General features: G+C 27.3%; 1 protein-coding gene across 1 annotated transcript in view; it reads left to right on the top strand.

Moving 5' to 3' along the window:
- Positions 1 to 3,746: 3,746 nt before the first annotated feature.
- The window catches only part of LOC123293461 (neural cell adhesion molecule 1), a 486,456-nt gene continuing 469,332 nt past the window's right edge, over positions 3,747 to 20,870 (top strand). Inside the window, exon 1 of the mRNA XM_044874287.1 lies at positions 3,747 to 3,931. Coding sequence (XP_044730222.1) covers positions 3,787 to 3,931 — 145 coding nt within the window. The 5' untranslated portion in view covers positions 3,747 to 3,786. The remainder of the gene's footprint in view (positions 3,932 to 20,870) is intronic.

The raw sequence follows: 20,870 nt of genomic DNA, 5'->3' as shown, positions 1-20,870 counted from the left end.
GAAGTATATAGGTACTTAATTGTAGAGAGCTTTACTTTGTGGAAATTTTATTTCTTATCCAATATAGGTACTATTTAGGGAACTGTCTTTTCTATCTTTCTTAGATATCGCGTGCTCTCTCACTCGGATAAGAATACTTAATTGCTAAGTCATTTGTGTAAAATAATAATTTGAAAAAATTTTATGGTATTTTATAATGTTTGAATATAGTCTGGGCGCTGATGACATTTGAGCACTTTTGCAAGCTCCCCTCGGTACTTTCATGTTATTCTATGTTTGTTGGGTCGCTAAAATCGAATTCAAAGGGTACCAGGCTGAATTCCTGGTCAATTTTTTTGTTGTAAACAATTAAAGTTGTAAAATAATGTTTTTTCGATTTTTTAACCTGATACAAACATTCAAGCTTAAATATTTGATTTTAAAATTGAATTCTATAAGAAAAAATACGTTAGAATAATATATTGTAACATAGTAATTACGATTAGGTAATTCATACTGATGATATCTACTTGGTAGTCGAAATACGTATATGTATAATACCAAAATTGATCGAGCAAAAATCGAAATTTATTTCGAAATATCCTATAGATCTATTTATTATCTTTGATAATATTTATACTAATTTTTATTGCATTAAAAATTTTATTTCAATCTAATACAAACATTTTAAAACACAAAATAGTCCAATCGATTTAGTAACTCTCTAGCAACGCTTTAAACGAACAAAGAAGAGTTTAATCGAGAGTGTTCTTAGCTATACTGAAAGTGCAAGTTTAGGGTTCCATACCCGAAAAATTTGTCGGGATTTTTTAAATTTTGCAAATTTCACTTGTACTCTCATAGCTCAAGCAAAATTTGAAATTTTAACTACTGGAAGCAGTTTTAACCCATAGATTTGACAGCTACACTATTATTGTTCTACAAATGGCAATCCTAGTTTTTTTTTTTTTAGATAGATTGAACGTATCAAATATCAATATTTTTTCAAAGTATAAAATCAATCTGGTGGAACGAAACGCTATTGATGGTTATAAATACAATTTTAATTATATGTATTATATTATATATGTTTAAAATTAATTGTTGATCAATAAAAAATCTTTATAAAAAATTTACTTAATAACTTCAGGCATATCTCTTTATTTTAATGAATCTACTGAGCATATAAATTTTATAGGTATATAATTATATATTTTATTTTAGAATTGAATTAGACATTCACTAAGTGTGGCCCCTAATCTCATTTAGATTATATTTATAGATTCCCTTCCAATTTACAAGAAGGTTTAATGAAACTGAAAGATAAAGAATCACCACAATGGTTTTATTGAAACTATACACTACTGATGAGTAAATACTTGTATAAATAAAAAATTAATTGTCTAGACAAATCCTGGAACAACAAATTTATTTATAAGGTGGGCGAAAAGGTTTGTCAAAATATCTACTTAACAAAAATTATTCATGGGAGAAATTCTATCACTTATTATTTTACAACAATTAACAAAAACGTGTGTTCAAAACTTCAAATAAATCCTGAAAACTTTTCAAATCAAAACTATAAATTTTATGATTGTTTTAAAACTTTTTATAAATTAAAAGAATAGCAACAATTAAACGTAAAAAATTTTGATAAAATAATATATTATAGTACTTCTTTTCTTGGAAATTTTTATTATTTAGATATGTTTAACCGCCTTCCGTTTTGACATCGCAATAAAACAAACGAGAGACTACATTTTATTTTTTTTCTTTCTTTAAAAAATGTATGTTCCTTTTGTGTCAATTTAATTTATTTTAACTTTCCAGTAAAATTTTAATTACTGGTTTTTAACACAAAATTTTAATATTAATGAAATGTTCTTTTTTTTATATGGTTTTCTATAAATGGAATATAGAAAACCATATAAAAGATATTTTTAATTGTTTTTATTTCACCTTTTTTTTCTTGTGGTTTATATCGAAGTATGAAAGATGTTTCGATTTTAATGAATCATCCAATACTGTTATTCGTTATATTAAGAGAGTTTTTACCAGTACCATAAGTAGATGCATTTTCAAAAAATACATAATAAATCATAGATTGTAATATGCTGTTTTTGCTTCCGGATATATCAAACAGTAAATCCTCCGCATTTTTATAAATTATTTGATTTTTTGATAATTTCTTTATGTAATAAACACAAAAATTATCATTTCCTCAAGCAAAAAGAATATTCTTCCAGGAAAGTATATATTTTAGACTCTAAGAGTAATAAGCTGTTTTATTTTTATCAAAATAATAGGTTTAATGGTGTTAAATATTCTTTAAACTCAGTATTATATATTTCACATTCACGATACCTTTTGCAGGTATAGAATGTGTTTTACAGTTAAAAGTGTAAGAAATGTATATAATAAATAAACGTTTTTAAAAAGGCAATGTTATTTTACTTTTAACTGAAGGATTGAAAATCATCAACAATGTACCAGCAATGTACAGTACAGGTCATCAACAATGACCTGTACTGTATAAGTAATATAAATGAAGGTACATACATAACATAACGCACAACGCTTAAAAATATTGATGCTACGAATAAAACTATGATACGGGTGTTCATAAAATGACCTAAAGAGTCCACTTCCTGTTGTCTGTCCGCCTATGAACACGGTAAATCAAAACGGAAAAGAGATATCAAAATTTTTATAGCGTGCTCAGGACGTAAAAAGTAAGGTTGTGTTCGTGAATGAGCAACATAGGTCAAAGTCTTGAGTCCGTTAGATCCATCTTGTAAACCGTTAGAGATAGATCAAAAGCTTAAATATTAATTCCTTAAAAAAAAAACACAAAATTTGATGTCTATTTTCTCCAAAACTATAAAAGATTAGGAGTTGATTATTTTTACAGGTAACTAGTGTTTTTGTATTATATTCTCGAAAAACGAACAAAATTCTATAAAATACTTTCAAAATTTTCATAAAATAAATAAATGACGAATAATGAACACTTTCTTTACAGACAACTATATAACTAACTATTATAGACAACAAATTCTCAGAAGCAATACTCGCATTTTTCAAGTAATACAGTGGTGGAAATTTATTCTTCTTATTGTTAAATGATCTGTTTTACCGCTCATTTACTAAATTTGAATTTTTTATTTAACGTGTAGTTTTGGTATTAGTTTTCTAATATAAAAATAAACATAAATTTTGTAATATAATTCTTTTTAATGATAACAGATTTATATGGATTAACTGTATTGTTTAAGTTAAAAAGATGCAGCACATTTAAGTTTCAATATCTAGGATGTTTTTCCAAAAAGAGGTTGATTGACATTTCAATTGAGCAATATAAAGCAATTATAATGCATTAGTGAATAGGCCTTTTCAACCTATCACAAGCGCAAGTGCAAAGTTTTTTCTTTCGGACTGACAGCAATAAGTTGGACCAATAGAATATATTTGTTATTCATTTTATCACATTAATTACAAATCATTTAGTCCGCAACAAAAGTGAATCGCGGTTTTAAAATGAAAAGGTCTATTGTTAATACAAAACGATAAATAAACACGAACAAAACTATTTTATAAATAAAAATTTTTATGAAATTAAATACGAAAATTTCATAATTCACAAAATACCAACATTAAATCATGTTTTTATTTTGTTTCAGATTTCCAATGAAAATTCTATAATGATCGGTAAAACTACGAAAAACCAACTAAAAGACTTTTTCACAAAATATATTTAGTTCGAAATAATAAGTAAATTGATCGTGAGTGAAATTATTAAGTGGAAAAATGTGCCAGATACCATCAAAACTTCTTAATATAATTATTGTTCATTTTGTAATATTTGTGTTAAATTTTAGTACAATCAAGTGTTATTTGGGTGGAAATCGTGCAACCTCAGAGGATGAACTCATCTTTGAATTAGATAGACCAAGTAAGTGCTGTATTGATTTTCAATTTAACTTTATTATATTGTATAATATGCAAACTAAACTATAAGATAGAATTATTATTATGTAATCTTTTCAAATATCAATTTTTATATAATGATAATATGATATTTCTAAAATTTAGTTAATGTGAGTTGTTCAGTTTATGTTTCGAAATGTTCTAGATTGGATTTACTTTTTTTTAAATTAAAATTTATTTTTACACATTTTTGCCCATCCTTACTTTTTGTCTAATTTTTGCTGCAGTTTTTGATTCAATTAAAGAGCTTTGTTTTTCTAACAAACTCAGGCAATTATCTTTTCCTTTAGAGTCAAGGTTTGCACTCTTGAAGTAAAGACATTCAAGATACAAGATTAACAATTTTTCGACTTACTTTGATTTTACAAATTTTCTTGAGATACGAATTATAATACCTTGTCAAATAATGTCTTAAATCGAATTAAATAGTTCTCCCATTTTGTATGCTAAAATAAATATACCTAATACTTATATTTTCTAATAAATATTAAAATAATAATACTTATCATATATTTTATTTACAATAACTACTATACACACATTATACTTAATGTGTTTACCCATACAATAAACCAGGAAAATGTAATAAATAATAAATATGTAAGAAGAAAAGTGTATACCTATATATTGAGCTGCGTAGTATATGCCTACCTTATTTGGTGTTAGCGTAGGTAGAAGGTAAACACTACACCTTGGTATCTATCTACCTGTTGTTAGGTGATGTTTATTCTTGTTATTATTCTTGGTAAAATAATAGTGTAAGTACAATAAGAGGAACCTATTATTAATCGAGAAGTTCTTGGCGCTTGAAAACTCAACTTTAGTAGGATTACATACTTGGTTAATCAAAATTGGATAAAATTTGGATGTGATAGAGCAAATTTAAATTTTTTGGATTCTGATGACGCCTTAAAGTAAAAAAATGCGATTTTTTTGAGAACAAAGCAAAATTTGATCCGATTTTATAGGAATTTTCCACTAATTTTGGATCATTATTTTCAGCTGTGATGTCATTTTTTCGCTAGCTCTCACTTATATGCTTAATTTCGGTACCAGGGCTCTACATTCTTGAAACCTATTAGAGCTTGATTAATTTTGATCACAAATTTGAAAAGTATGACCCAAATTCATTAGGATTACATTCTTGGTTTATCAAAATCGGATAATAGTTGGATGTGATAGACCAAAATTAAATTCTTTGGATTTTAATGACGTCATAAAGTTAAAAAATTCGATTTTTTATATTACAGGCAAATTTCATCGGATTTTAATGTAATTTTTTTTTGCAACCCACTATTTTTGGGTCAATCTTTTTAGCTGCGATGTCCGTTTTGCGTTAGCTATCACTCATGTGTTAAATTCCGGGACCAGGACTCTACATTCTTGAGACCTATTTGATCTAGGTTAATTTTGATCAAAAATTTGAAAAGTATGTTCCAAATTTTGTAGGATTACATTCTTGTTTTATCAAAATTGCCATTTTGGTTCTTTTTGTTACCTTTTAATGAACAGCGAATATATAAATTATAACTAAAATTTTAATAGAAGTTTGTTAGTATTACTCTGTATTATTTACTTTGATAACATCCCCTTCTTAATCTATGAGGCAAAAATGTATGAAAACCAAGTTTCATTACCTGAGTGCAAGCAACCGATATAAGATCTGTCTACGTGATTTTGTTTTCAAGTACAAATATTAGCTTTTACTCGAGATTGTTATGACGCCAATATATTCTATACTAAATTGTGTACTTATATGATTTAATTTATTAATAATACCTTTCATGAAATATTGTGATTCCCTCTCAAAATTGTTATTACATTATTTATTATATTTTGTATAAATTTAATATTATTGTTATTTATTAGTTAAGTATAGACTTTAGGTTATAGAAAGAAGACTTTTATTATTAGAGAGACAAAGTATAGACTATGTAGGAGTTTCAAACAAATGTAAGTCAACAAATTAATATCGTTCAAATTTATAGCATTATTGCAGCCAACATAACAGAAGTGACAAGAAGAAGTTCTAAGGTGATACTAGTATACTAGTTTAGACGAGTTGATAAAAAAGTAAAAATTATTCTACTACTTATTTCGGGAAAAAGATTTTATTTAGGATAAAAGTTTGAAGAGACTAATTTCGATAAATTATGTAGGTATACTTATACAAGGTAGATCTTCGAAAAATTTCTATTAATAATTTTAATAACTGCCCTAGTTATTAAATCATTACGAATAACTGCTCGAGTATTCTTTGCATAGATCAGATAGGTACCTGTATATACAAACTATATAATGTTTTTAAGCTAATTTGCGTTCTCACGGGTAAACAGTGATGTTTACGAAAAAATGTTTCAAACGAAAGTTGTTTATTTTTTTTATAAGGAATGTAAACATTTTTTACATTGAGACTTTGGTTCTACCTCGGTTAATGTTGCTCATTTACGAATTCGACCTCACTTTTTACGTCCTCAGCACGGTATAAAAATTTCAGCTTGGTTTCTCTTTTCGTTATTGAGTTAATGTGTTTACAGACAGACAAACAAACAACCGGAAATGGACTAATTGGGTGATTTTATGAACACCTATACCAAAATTTTGTTGGTAGCATCAATATCTTAGGCGTTACAAACTTTGACTTAACTTAGTATACCATGATATATTTCATATATACATGGTATAAAAATGTACTTGGATTGATTGGATTTGATTTGATTATTTTAGGAATAAATAAATTAATTTTTTTTACGGAAAATTGATTTTTATCCACAATCGATTCACAAAACGCAGAGCCATAGCCCGTATCATATCAATGCCAATTTTGTGACAGGCGTATTATACTCTAGATATGCTTTTTTGACACAAGTCAAGAAGTTGTGTCTTTTAACATTAATGAATATATCAAGTTCATTACAAATTCAATTTTGTATGCGGCATTCAACGCGTGGAATCTTTTTTTTATACCTCGGTCCACTTAAGATCACTGGACCAAACATTACGATTCTAAAAAAGTGAATTTTTACATTTTTATATCATTTACCAGGTCTATAGAGAATATTTTCGTGTGTTGAAAGAGTCGTAAAAGAAAATATTCAAATTTTTTATGAATTTATGAATAAAATTACAACAACAAAAATTTCATTGTTTTTTTTGCAAACCTAAGATAAAATTGTATATAATGTATGATTTTATACGAATGTTATATTTTATATAATCGACCGCACATATGTTTATTTCATAAACTTTGTTTTTCCTATTTGTTCCCTTCATTTTAAGTACTAAAATTAAAGGTTTTATGTTTTTTTATTGAAAGTTGTATGTGAACGTAAATACATAAAATGTATTTGAAGTACACTCTGATTTAAAAATATTGAATCCAACCTAAAATCCGAACAATAGTTAAAACAAAAAGTATTTCTTATAGCAGATCACCATAAACCATTCTTTCAATATTTTTTTCAGAATTTGGTATACCTTGGTGTTCATAAAATCACTTAATTATTCCATTTCCGGTTGCCTGTCTGTCTGTTTATCCATCTTTCTGCGTGTCCGTCTGTAAATACGCCAACTCAAAAACGAAAAAAGATATCAAGCTGAAATGCTTATAGCGTGAAATTGAGTCAAATTAAGTTAGAACAAATATAGTATGTATACATGTAGAAGCATATACTGTGTGCACTGAAGAAGTGAGAAGAAAGATTCTTTTATTACTTTGCGAGTAACAGTGACTATTTTTCTTTACTTACATCACGTAAAAAAACAAACCATTGCTTAATTAACACTCTCTATACATGGTATTTAAACAATGAACTCAGTTAATTGTTTGTTTTCAGTTCCAAGTTTTACAGCTCAATTCTCAAAACTTAAAACCGTATATTTATGTATATTTTCGTTTTCATAATTACTTTTTAAAATATCTTCTGTACGAAAATTTTAGTAGATTTGGTACACAACTACCTCTTAATTTTCTATCGTGAGCAAATGATGCATTTATGAACGAATAAGATTGTATCTATGCGGATGTATTCATCCGATTATACATTCAAATAGTCGAAATATTCAAACTGATGAAGCTAAACAAGAAATGAGGTGTCAATCAGTTTATCTTATTGTTATTAAAGATGAAAGACAATACTGACTATATCTTCATTATTAAAGGAAAATGAAGCAAATGCAGCAGAACCAAATATTATTATTTGACATAAGAGATTTAATATTTAGTAGAATGCATATCAACTTTGTCAATTACACGTTACTACCTATAGTACAGCAGCTGAAGGTGAAAATCTAGATTGTCAAATAAAAGTTTGTGTGAAATATATTCACCAACCATTTCTACTAAATATCACTCGAAGCTCTTGTCGCCTTTTGCTCTGTTTGCATTTTTCCATTTCCTTGTTTATTTTCAATTTTCATATCTTGATTTTTGCCAACAGCTTTACAAAACACCTCCATTGGATTTCAAAAACAGTCAGCTCCTGTGCATAAAATTTAAATTGTTGCTCTTTGAATCGAGCAAAAATCTTTTCAAGCTCAATTTAAGACAAAATAGGAATAAAATTTTTCGATATCTGGAGTAATTTTCAAAATATCGAAAATTGAAAATTTTGTTTAATTATTTTGCTTTCGAAAACTAAGGCAGATATCGAAAAATTGTATTATTATTTTTCGTCTACATTCATGAAGTCTTCACAAAATCATTTAAGTTGAAAATAAGGTACAAATAATTTCAACCAAAATTCTAAACTTGCCTTGGCGCTCGTACTACCTTAAGGATTAATATTTTATTCAAAATAGGCTTTGACACACACAAACAATTATTCTTTTTACACATAAATGGCGTATACCATTAAATAGTTGCCAAAAATTGATATTAATTACAAGGTACTGTTGATAAAAAATTTATACAAATATAAATAAATTCCACTACCGCCTACAAGTGGGCTTGTCTTTTTTTAAAAACATCGACTTATTGTGTAGGTGTGTGAAAAAATTATGTTAATGAAGTAATTACATAATAAATTATTAGTTTCGAAAAGGTACATACAAAGAAAATTAATTATTTAAATAATTTATTTAGTCAATTTAAAATTAGTAATGCCTTTAGTGTAATAAATAATGTATAAAACTCATAAACACATCATTACAATACGACCTTTTAGTCACAATAATTTATAATTTATCAAAAATTATGATGTTTACATGATAATACGCCTTTGGGATCAAATATATGGAGAACACATAAATTAAATATTATAAGATTAATTGCTAAAATTATTTGGCATATTTGTTTTACTTATTTTTTCTATCATTAATAAATAGAATAGATTTCTAGGATATAGAATAAAACAAAGTAAATTTTTGGTTTAATGAACGGAACGATTTTTTAACAGCAAGCCACGAATATACCTTTTTCATGAAAAACAAAAATGCTTTTTGTTAATTTTTTATGAAAATATAGATCGAGTAGAGCCTGTATTAAAAACAATATGAAAAAAATTGTAAAATAGTCACAATATTTGAAATAATTTAAAACGATTTTTTTGGCTCCACCGGAAACATAAAGCAATGCCAATAAAATAGTGTCTACAGTAGTATTAATAATATATCGTTTAAAGGGGTATTGTCTATGTTATATCATTTCTGAAAGTGAAGAATCAAATGCCACCAAAAATCGATCCAGGATTTTCAAAGGCAAATCAAGGAAATCTACCGAAAATAACTATTTTTATGATATGGGAGTCTTTAGTGCACAATGACGGGTTCAATGCACCCAAAGTTCGTGAAGTAAAAGCAACTCTGTGAGTACTAATTTTAATAAGAAAAGACGTAACATTCTAGAAAAATAGATGTGATTCATAAAATAATAGATACTTATTTTTCGCCCTCACGGGTAAACAGTGATGTTTACGAAAAAATGTTTCAAATTTGCTGGTCTGTTTAAACTACAGTAAAATTTATTTATTAAAAAAAAAAATTTTTATATGTATTATATGATTTACTAGCGACCTGCTCCGACTTCACACGACCTGCTCTTATTTACGGCATCACATTAGAAACATCTAAAATTATCAGTATTTTTCTACTATATTATTCATGTACTATACAATCATACCTTCCTCTTGAATCACTCTATGAATAAAAAAAATGAAAATCGATTGCGTAGTTTTAATGATCAAAGCATACATAGGAGACAGACAGCGAAAAGCGACCTTGTTTTATACTATGTACTGATAGTGATTTAAGAAAGAGTATGTATTAACATTTATGATAAATAGTAAATGTCATTCCGTGAATACTTTTTACGAATCACACTTCCGTGTTAAACATAGTACCTTAAAATTCACTGAATATTTGGAAAAATTGCAAATGGCTATTTATAAGACGGTGAATTAGCTTAAGAAGCAGGAAAATCAGCTGTAGTTGAATATTATTGAAAAAAAATATCACAATTGTGTTAAATGGACATTATAATATGATTTAAGAAGTAACCGGTATAAACCGTTCAACAACGTGGAATTTTTATATTTTAAAAGAATACATACATTAATTTAAGTCAATTGAAAATAGTTAAGACAACTTAATAACTCTCTTAACATTTTCAAATTACATACAATTACAACAAGTAAATCTTTATTTCTATACGGAGAATGGAACTGAAGGCGCCTCTACAAAAGTGCAATAAATTACAATAAACCTGACAAGATATTTTTGCAACAAAGTAATTATATTGGTAATGTTTATAGTACCAGATATAAGATCTTAGATATTTTTATAGTTTATTGTGTAAAAATGATGTTTACAACTTCATGAATAATCAGAATTGATTACTACTTTAGAAGAAATATGTGCATCCTAAGTCATTCACTCTCTTCTAAATTGATGTCTAAGATTTCCAATTGACAATTTAATATTACATGATTGAGAATATTGAAGTGGACGTAGAAGTTATTACAATTTATTTACAAAGTAAAAATAAAAATTCGATGAGCTGAAAAAATTGCACTCTGTGTCTAGAGCTTGAATGGCCCAATTGGTAAGTCCAGGTTCGAGTCCTGGTTCGAGTTTTGTTCTTGAAAATATAGATTAAGACAGTACTATAACGGAGAGTATACGGGGGTATACACCTTGTAACTATTTTGGAAATCTTCAATTGAATTATTTCAATTCTCTTTAATTAAGATTACTAGACAAGATATTTGTCAATATTTAGCTTACACTGTGTGTATCATATTAAAATCGTCGATTAGAATCGAGAGACTTTGATGTAAGTACATATCGTATACATGATTAAAAGCTAACAACACAAAAAATAAAAATAAAAATAAGTAAATAAACAAAGTAAAAATAAAAATTCTATGAGTAGAAAAAAACTGCACTCTATGCTTAGAGCTCGAGTGACCCAATTGGTAGGACGCTTGGCACAAATCCAAGAAGTCCGGGTTCGAGTGTATTTTTTCAATTTTCTTTAATTAACATTCATGAATTATAGAATTTTAGTATTAAAAGATATCTCGTTTACACGCCATAACTTTCTTGTTCGCTTATAAATTAGGAAAAAAAGGTTTATAGCCTGGGTAATAATATTAACGTTTGAAAATCACAATCGCTAGACACAAAAGATAATGTGCGCAACTCGATTGTACACCTAAAGGTTTGAACTATTTTGACAGCAATGTTTGTGCGTGAAAGAAGATAGGTAACTAATTTTTTTTATATAACTAATTAAAGTTTCGTGTTACTTTGATCATACCTGATTATTACTAATATGATTTTATTAATAATAATAATGTTATTAAATTATATCAATTATGTCTTAACACTTCTTAAAAATATATAAAATAGTTATAGTAATAGTCACAATTATGTTAAGAAATCCAAGTATTTTTTTAATGATGTCCTACGGCTGTGTTATTAAAAGTTATTAAAATTCTAGCAAGTATATATATAATAAATATAAGTAATAAAATAATACTAAATATGCACGAAAACATTTAAAATATATATATTTTGAATTAACATTGCAATATTTTAATTTTCTTTTTGTTAAAAGTTTTTTTTTAAATTTAATATTTGACATAATTATTTTGTAAAACACCCACACTCAATTTTCTGATTAAATATTATTTTGTTATAATTATTAATATATTGGTGCCTAATTTTAACAATAATAATTAAAATAATTATTATTGACATAACATAATTAATCATACTATTTTATTAATTAAAGTACATATTTAGAAAACATATCATTTATTTCAGTTGAAAATTGGATAGGTGATAATCGACTATTGTATTGGTTACTTTGTCTAGTACCTATTGTCTTTTTTTTAGATTTGAAAGCACCACTTAACCCCAAAATGATAAAGATAATAATTTTGAAGAACTGATTGGCCTGAGTAAAGTTATGGAAATTAGTAACAAAAATTAAAATTTATTCGAAAAAATATTTGTGTCTGTTATTTGTCACATTAATAACAATTATGATGTTGTTATTTTTTATATAAAAATCTCAGAAAAGTTAAAATTTAATATAAAAGGTCTTTCGAGCATATAAGAACACAAAGTGTGAGAAAAAAATTGTTCATTATGATTTTGACGTTTTATATTTTGTAAATACTCTTGTAATGCGTCAACGGTATGTAGGCATGATCAAAGAAATTTGCTAAAATTTTATGAAAACTACTTTTACAAAAATGATAGACCGTTTTGAAATTAATTCTATGGTGGTGGTTGCATATAAACTAGGTTAGGTTAGGTTAGAGTGGCTGTCTTGGGGTGGGACAAACTTAGACCATAGGGTCCGTTGTGATACCGAAAAAGGTTTGGTCCATCCCCGGCCTCTATTCCATGAACCATTTGGAGCTGTTTAAGAACAGCAAGAGAGCTTTGACGTCGACGGATTTTAGGTCGGAGAGGTCGTTAAAGAGAGCTTTCTGTTTAATTTAGCATTCTTCTTTTTTTTGCTTTTGCGATAGCTAGTTTCAGTTTTTGAGCTTTAGTTTTCATTTCATTCCATTCAGTTGAAGCAACTAATATAATCATTGTATATTATATGAACTGACCATTGTGTCATGATTTGTGATAAATATTTTAATTAAATATTTAAATGATATTTATTGTTGATAATTATAATTGTAAAGCATGTTATCCTTTTAACTATCATATATGTTGTCAACTTGTCCAATAAATTTTACAGGAAATGAAATAAATAATTAAAATTTGGAAACAAAGTTTGTGAATCATAAATTCACTTATATATTGGTCAAACATTTTTAATAAAATGACATCAACACATCGCTGTCGTTTTAAATTGAAATTAATTCTATGGTGGTGGTTGCAAATAAACTAGGTTAGGTTAGGTTAGAGTGGCTGTCTTGGGGTGGGATAAACTTAGACCATAGGGTCCGTTGTGATACCGAAAAGGGGTTGGCCCATCCCCGGCCACTACTCCATGAACCATTTGGAGAGGTCGTTAAGGAGAGGCTGGCTCAAGTAAGTCTATCTTCTCATGACAAGAGCTGGATAGTGACAGAGAAGATGAGACATTGTCTCCTCCTCCTCACCACTTGCAAAGAAACTAATTAAGCGGCTAAATCAGGAAGTTATCCACACAAATATACTAAAAGACTCATACCTGCTATATGATATGGCTGAGAAACTCTTGAAGAAATACGCTATATCTTACGGATAGTGTTATTCGTCAAAGATCAATTCAATTAATTAAAAATTTTATCTATTCTTCATAATAGGGAATATCGATGCTGTTTTAACGTATTTCTCAGAATATAAAAATATATTAAACGGTATATGGTAAATTAAAAATTAAACTTGAAATTGAAATTAGGTTATATGTTAGGAAATACGAATAATATAAGCATTTTAAACGACTACTTAGACGTATATTTGACAGATAGATCGGACATAGTATTTCGTCATATATATTACTACTTTTATTAATTTACTGCAACTGCTATCATCCAAATTTCTTATGCGCTAATAATTCAAAAAAATTGTTTAAAAGGCAAGAAATATAATTATAAGAATCTTTAAATAAAGTATAAATTATTAACAGAAGCCTTCAATAAAAAGGTTGAATTAATAAATTAATGAAATTATAATCATTATACTTTTAATTTTGTTGAATGTTCGATTTTCGTTCTAAAACGAAAAATTTATTTATTTATTATATAAATATAAACAAAACTAAAATTAATCATTATTTAAAATTTTATATCAAACGCCTTCTATGAACAGCAAACAGAACTTATCAAAGATCAGAATCACTGAGTTAATAATTAATTTTATAGCTTTAATTATTATTACATAGGTGGCGTTTTTTCAATTGAAAAAAGTTTTTAGGTTACGGTGTTATATATATATAGCTACAATTATTGCATGTTGCAAACGATGGCGACAATGATGGTGCTGCAAGTAGCATTGCTGATGCGAATCCATAAGATTTTACCCTACCAAAAATCGTCTAACGGGTCTATAGAAGTTTTCACTTCAAGAATATGATACCTCAAACCCAACTTTAATTTAAGTTTAATGTACGGAAAATCTTAATGGAAAATGAAACTGATCCTTGTGTCAGCTACTATTCATATTTGATCAACGATTTGTATACCATTTGATGAATTCCTTAAGATAGGTGACTGCTGCCCTTGGCGATTTTGTCGCATTTGCTCTATCTATAAATTTTGTGAGTAAATTTTGTTTTTATCTAACAGCTATAATTGTATCGATTATTTTTCAACGAGTTCCTTTTAATTATATTTAATTACATAAAACTGATTCTTAAAGACACAATACCGATTTATGTTAAAACGATAATTAGTAATTATTAACATCAATTAATGATTACCTCACATCTTTATTATCTTGTTGAATTCGTTGAAAGCAGCGACAATTACCGAATTTATTTTTTTATTTTTTTATTATAAAATATGATGTAAGTTTAAGTACTTATAAATTTAATTTATTTATTTTATTTTACCTATTAAAACATTTTTTGCCTCAAATTTGTATATGATAAAGGAAAGCTATAAGAGTTTTTACTCAAAAAATATTTTAAATGAAATTTGAAATTAAAATTACGCAAGTGAAATTTACAAAATTTAGAACACCCCTGGAAAATGTTTTTTGTACGAAACCCTAAACTCGCATTTGAAACAAAGCTCTCTCCAAACTGAATCGATTTTGAAGATCATCGCCTATATTTTAGTTGTTTCGGGTAGGGAGTCCTAAACTACCATTTGAAACATTGCTTTACAACAAAACAAAATAAAAAATGGGGTCATCCGTTTAGGAGCTACGATGCCACAGATGACCAACCAGGCATACAGACACGAACACATAGCGGTCAAACTTATAATACTCCTCATTTTGGTTCGGGGTCTCAAAACATAATTTTATATCATTTTTTTCGAAATATGCAGACTGGCGAATGCGGAAGCGATTCGATAAAGCGTTTCTAAATGACAGGTTTTTGAATGGGTAGAAAATTGGTTCCCAAAGTGAACCTTCAAATTTTTACAATATTTAAGGTAATACAAAAATCCAAAAATTGTTTTCGTAGGTTAATGTCGAGTTGCTTAATAAGTAAGTCGACGTACCGGTTAAAAGGTTAAATTCGACACAAATATTTTTTATTATATAATTTTTAATTTTTAGTATATTTTTCAAGTTAGTTGAAATATTTTTAAAAAATCTTTTTTTTTTTTACAAGAACTTTTTTAATGAATGAAAAATGATGATATAACACATTCAGAGAAAGTCAACTCCAAAATGGGAAGACAAAAAAATATGATAAATTGATTATATGTTTATTAAATAATTTTTTAACATAAAATGATAAATGAACTGTACATACTTCACATAATATTTATTCATTTATATATTTTTAATATGCAATAAAAAAATAATTATTATTATTCAATTTATGTATGTATTATACCTACCTATATAGATAGGTTATTCTACATGATGCTGAGTAAAGGAACTGACCTTCACTGCACAGTGCCTAAGCAGTCAAACAAGTTAAATGGTGTTGGTGTCTTCCAAAATATCTTATTGAAACTTACGATACTTAGCGGCAGACTATAAATTATTTTTATGTGAAAAACGAGTTATTTTATTAAATATAAATAGCTCTTCATAACTTCTATGAATAGCGATATTTGACAGCTGATGCAGGTTTAACGGAGGAATGTCTTCTGGGTAAGTACGTACTTGATTTTATCTTGTACACAGTGAAAAAAGAAAACATGGAATCATCTAGGTCATTACTGTGAATGTATAGTGCAGTATATATTTGAAATATAGTAGAAAAGAAACCCTTTAAACTTTGAGGATGATGAGACAAATTTCAAATTCCTTGAATGCCTAGAATCATGAAAAACAGAAATTATCTTTATAAAATATTTTTAAAATTATTGTCTTTTTTTTTGTTCATTTTAACGGAAAATTACGTAAATAACATAAATTCCGATATACTGCACCCATAATTCGTAATCAGTTCGTCAAAAAATCAACCCATATCGTTCCGCAACCACCGTATTCACCCGATCTGGTGCCGTGCGACTTCTGGCTGTACCGCAAGCTCAAAAGACTGGAGACACCGTTTTGATACGATAGAGATTCAAGCCGCAGCGAAGACGGAATTGAAGGCAATCCCGGAAAGTGACTACAACCAGTGTTTCGAAGATTGGAAAATCCGTTGGCATAAGTGCATTGCATCGGGAGGGGACTGCTTTGAAGGTGATGAAATTGATTTGGAAGAAAAATTGATTTTATTAAATTGTAGTATTCCTAGATTTTATTCAATTGTTTGTTACAGGTGAAGTTATTATAAGCGTGTATTTAAATAACAAAAATCAAAACATTGTAAGAAATGAGTAACTGAAGAATAAAGTAGTAAAAAATAAATTGACAAACAAAGAGAACTGTAAAACAAACAAAAATACATTGTTAACATAAATGCACAATCGTCAAAGTGTGGAAATTTTCCATATTTCTTATTTTCAATTACCAATCAAACACAAACAACAAATGAAACTTCTTCAAGTATGATAATAATGGAAGTCGACATCAAAAACAAAATAAATATAAAAAAAATTATAAAAATTACCTTTCTTATCACGTAGGTATTAATTTTATCATTATTTTTGAATAAATAAAAAGAGTAACCGTTCTGTTGTTAAATAATTGGATGTTTACGTATAAATAATTGTTTACATCGTTTTATTGTTGGATACATGCGTAAGATTTTATCACTGTTAATTAATTTTTTTCTTCTTCTTTGTTTTTTGTTATGCTTTTTTCTTGTATCGAAATAAAATAAAAGTGTTTTTATATCATCACCAAAATCTTGATATATCTGAATTTATTTATAACGGAAGTAGTAAGTGTCCATAAGAGTTATGCATTTAAAATAATAGAACTTTGAATTTCAACAACTTGTATATACATATAATTTCATAATTTTTTTTATACCATGCATATATGTAATATGCAAGGTATACTAAGTTTAGTCCCAAGTTTGTAACGCTTAAAAATATTGATGCCACGCACAAAATTCACATCAATATAAGTATTCGAAAATTACCTCAAGCAAATTTTAACAGCTGTAGAATATTCAGACGCGATCATTTTTCATATTCAATGAATTAATTATACTTTATATTCAAGTAATAAAAATATTACAAAGATAACATTACATTTTGTGATTTATTTCATTTTTAATTAAAGTTGGAAAACTCAAATTGGACCCTTATAAGTAATATGAGCATTGAAAACTTTATTTAGTTGAAAATAATTATAAACTTTTGTAGAATTATTTGTGGCGCTGTTTAATATCCAGTTGCAAAATATTAATATTTATAAATCTATATAGGTAGCTGATACCGACCGACTAGTGGTGTAGATCAAACATGTATAGGTAGGTAGAGCTATGAATATAATATACACGTACAGTCACGCGATTATATTGTAATTAAGAAATCTATCATATTTCAAGTTTCCTATACAAAACAGATTTCGTATACCTTATAGTGAAACACATGTCATTAATATAGGTAAAATCGGAAATTCAACTTACATAATATATAGATTCATTTTGTGCTTTCATGACTCATGATTACATCCAATTTTTATTTTATTTTATAAAATCATTGTAGGTACAAAATAGGTAAATGTATTTTTATTTAAATTGACCTTAGATTAAATTTTTTGAATAAAATGGGGTCCGTAGGTCTCATAAACTAAAAAGAATTTTGTCTTCAATTATTTAGACTTGTTAATGGTCAAAAACAAGAACTTAAAAACACATATCTATGAACATTGCCTACATTGAGATTTTCCCGAAATGGGCTTCAGTTTTATACATATACTTGGAAGCATAATGAAGTGAAAACAAACAATTTACTGAGTTAATTGTTGCGTAGTCAACACCGTAAAGACGGTGTTGACTACGCAATCCTTTGTTTTTTTTACGTCATGTAAGTGAAGAAAGATAGCCGCTCTTAGATAGCCTCACATACTATATAATTTGCGCCTCATTTGCACTCTCACGGGTAAATATTGATGTTGACGAAAAAAAGTTTGAAACAAAAGTTGTTTACTATTTTATAAGAAACATTTCACAAGATCGGTTCTACGGACACAAGACCCAATTGAAATAAGGTTGATCATTTAGGAACTCGACCTCACCTTTTGTGTCCTGAGCATGCTATAAAAATTTCAGCTTTATATTTTTTTCGTTTTGAGTTATCCTGTTGACAGGCAGACGGACAGACAACCGAAAATGAACTAATTAGGCGATTTTACGAACACCTATACAAAAATTTGGTTGATAGCATAAATAATTTTTCACCCCTTTTTCATAATTAATGATTACGGTTACTATGCCGACAGTTAAAATATAATGGTTTCAAAGCGGACGGTTTTTCATACAAACTGCCATTTTCTATTGTCATAATTTTACTATGCAAGTTTTAATTTCATATCAATTCATGGACTATTTTTCAAGTATATATGATATTTTATTCAGTGTAATTGTATATACAAAATTTTAACTCGAAAGTAAATACATGAGATTTCCCGGTAAAAACGCAAAATACATTTCAATATATATTATACAGGGTGGATCATTTTAATCTATAATGGCTAATGGCTCGTTTTGCAGTTAACCAACCAAAAAATAACTGAAACAAATGTTGCAGAATTTGATGAGGGAAACTTACATTTTTCATCTGAACGATTTTTTCGAAAATCGTCCGCTTTCATAGGAAATTTCATTTAAAAATATGCCCTTCTAGCATTTTTTTCTTAAATTATAGCTCATGTGGTATTCTGATGTTTGAGCTACATTATTGTTCAATTTCATTCAAATCCATTCATTAATTTTTGCGTAAAAGCGTAACAAACAAACAAACACATTTATAATATATAGGGATACATAGTATAAAAGTTATACGTCAGTCAAAATGATATATTTTCTTCAGTGTAACCTTCATCCGCCAAATATACGTAAACCAAGCGATAAGAAACTTCGTTTCAATTACATAACCTTTTGTAATCTTTAAACAAAGTTGCACATTTGACGAATTTTTTACACAAAATAATAATATAATATTTAATTATAAATACAAGCAAAAAAATATTTTATTGTTTACTTAAAAAATTTTCTACGTCATTGTACCGTCTTACACAACCAATTATCTAATCTTTTACACACGCTATAGTCTAATAAATTTTATATTTCTCTATTTTGTTATGATTTTTATATAGGGGTGATTGATAAATCAATACGAATATTGATTCATGTTATATTAGGGCTTTGCAATAATACAATTCCCAACATATTTTAACAATAAACCGGGAATCGATAATATATCCAACCATTACAATTTCCACTCTCGGTTTATTGGTCAAATATGTTGCATATAAATCTAAGTATAACCTAATTCAATATTTATATCACTTTAACAAACATCCGGCCTGTATAAAGTTATCAAATAAATTTTTAATGGTTAATTTTTCATATGTAATATTTGATCTAGATTTTCATAGACCAGGAGTCACTAATTTTAGTCTCTATCAGTAATCAACACAAATAAATATTATTCGATTAATATATAATGAGTTGCAACGCCCTACATGATGAAAAATGCATAATTTCTATTTTAATCGACAAATAATAATTATTATTTTAATATTTTAAATATATATATATTTTTTTAAATATATATAATTTTTTTCAAAAAAACAGATATATTAATGAATTTCATCATTCGATCTTTGAGTTTCTCAGGTTTACCCCTATAAACGGTTTCACGTACTATTAAACTCTCTCTTTAAAGTGCTTTTCAACTTCCCGTCAAAGTACTTGTTCGATATCGGTCTCGTGGTAATATTTAGCCTTAGATGGAGTTTAACACCTACTTAGACCTGCACTCTCAAGCAACTCGACTCTAAGGAAAGATTTATCTATCATAAATAATATAATAACTACGGGCCTGCACCTTCTATGGAAATTTGTATACGAATTGTATTAAATTTCATCCAAATATTATTATTCAAGAAAATTATTATTTTTAATAACTTTCAGATTAAAGTTTTCTTTGTAAGTTATGAACGAACATTCGTTTTGATTTGAATGAACTTTGAAATTTAAGATGACCTTTTTCCGGGTAAAATAATGTTAGATGGTTAAAATGAGACACTTCGTATATTTTTGCTTCATTAATAATAATAATTTTATAAACTAATTACGGACAATTACATATTATAATTTATTCATTAATTAATTAAATAGAATTGTTTACTGTTTTTATTCAAAACCAAATTGTGGTTGGAATCAATCATTAATTTAATCTATGCAACATCCCAAAGCAATA

Source organism: Chrysoperla carnea, chromosome 2 (assembly GCF_905475395.1).
Source record: "Chrysoperla carnea chromosome 2, inChrCarn1.1, whole genome shotgun sequence".
Taxonomy (NCBI): Eukaryota; Metazoa; Arthropoda; class Insecta; order Neuroptera; family Chrysopidae; genus Chrysoperla; species Chrysoperla carnea.
The sequence above is the reverse complement of the archived record's forward strand: the minus strand, read 5'-3'. Positions and strand labels throughout refer to the sequence as shown.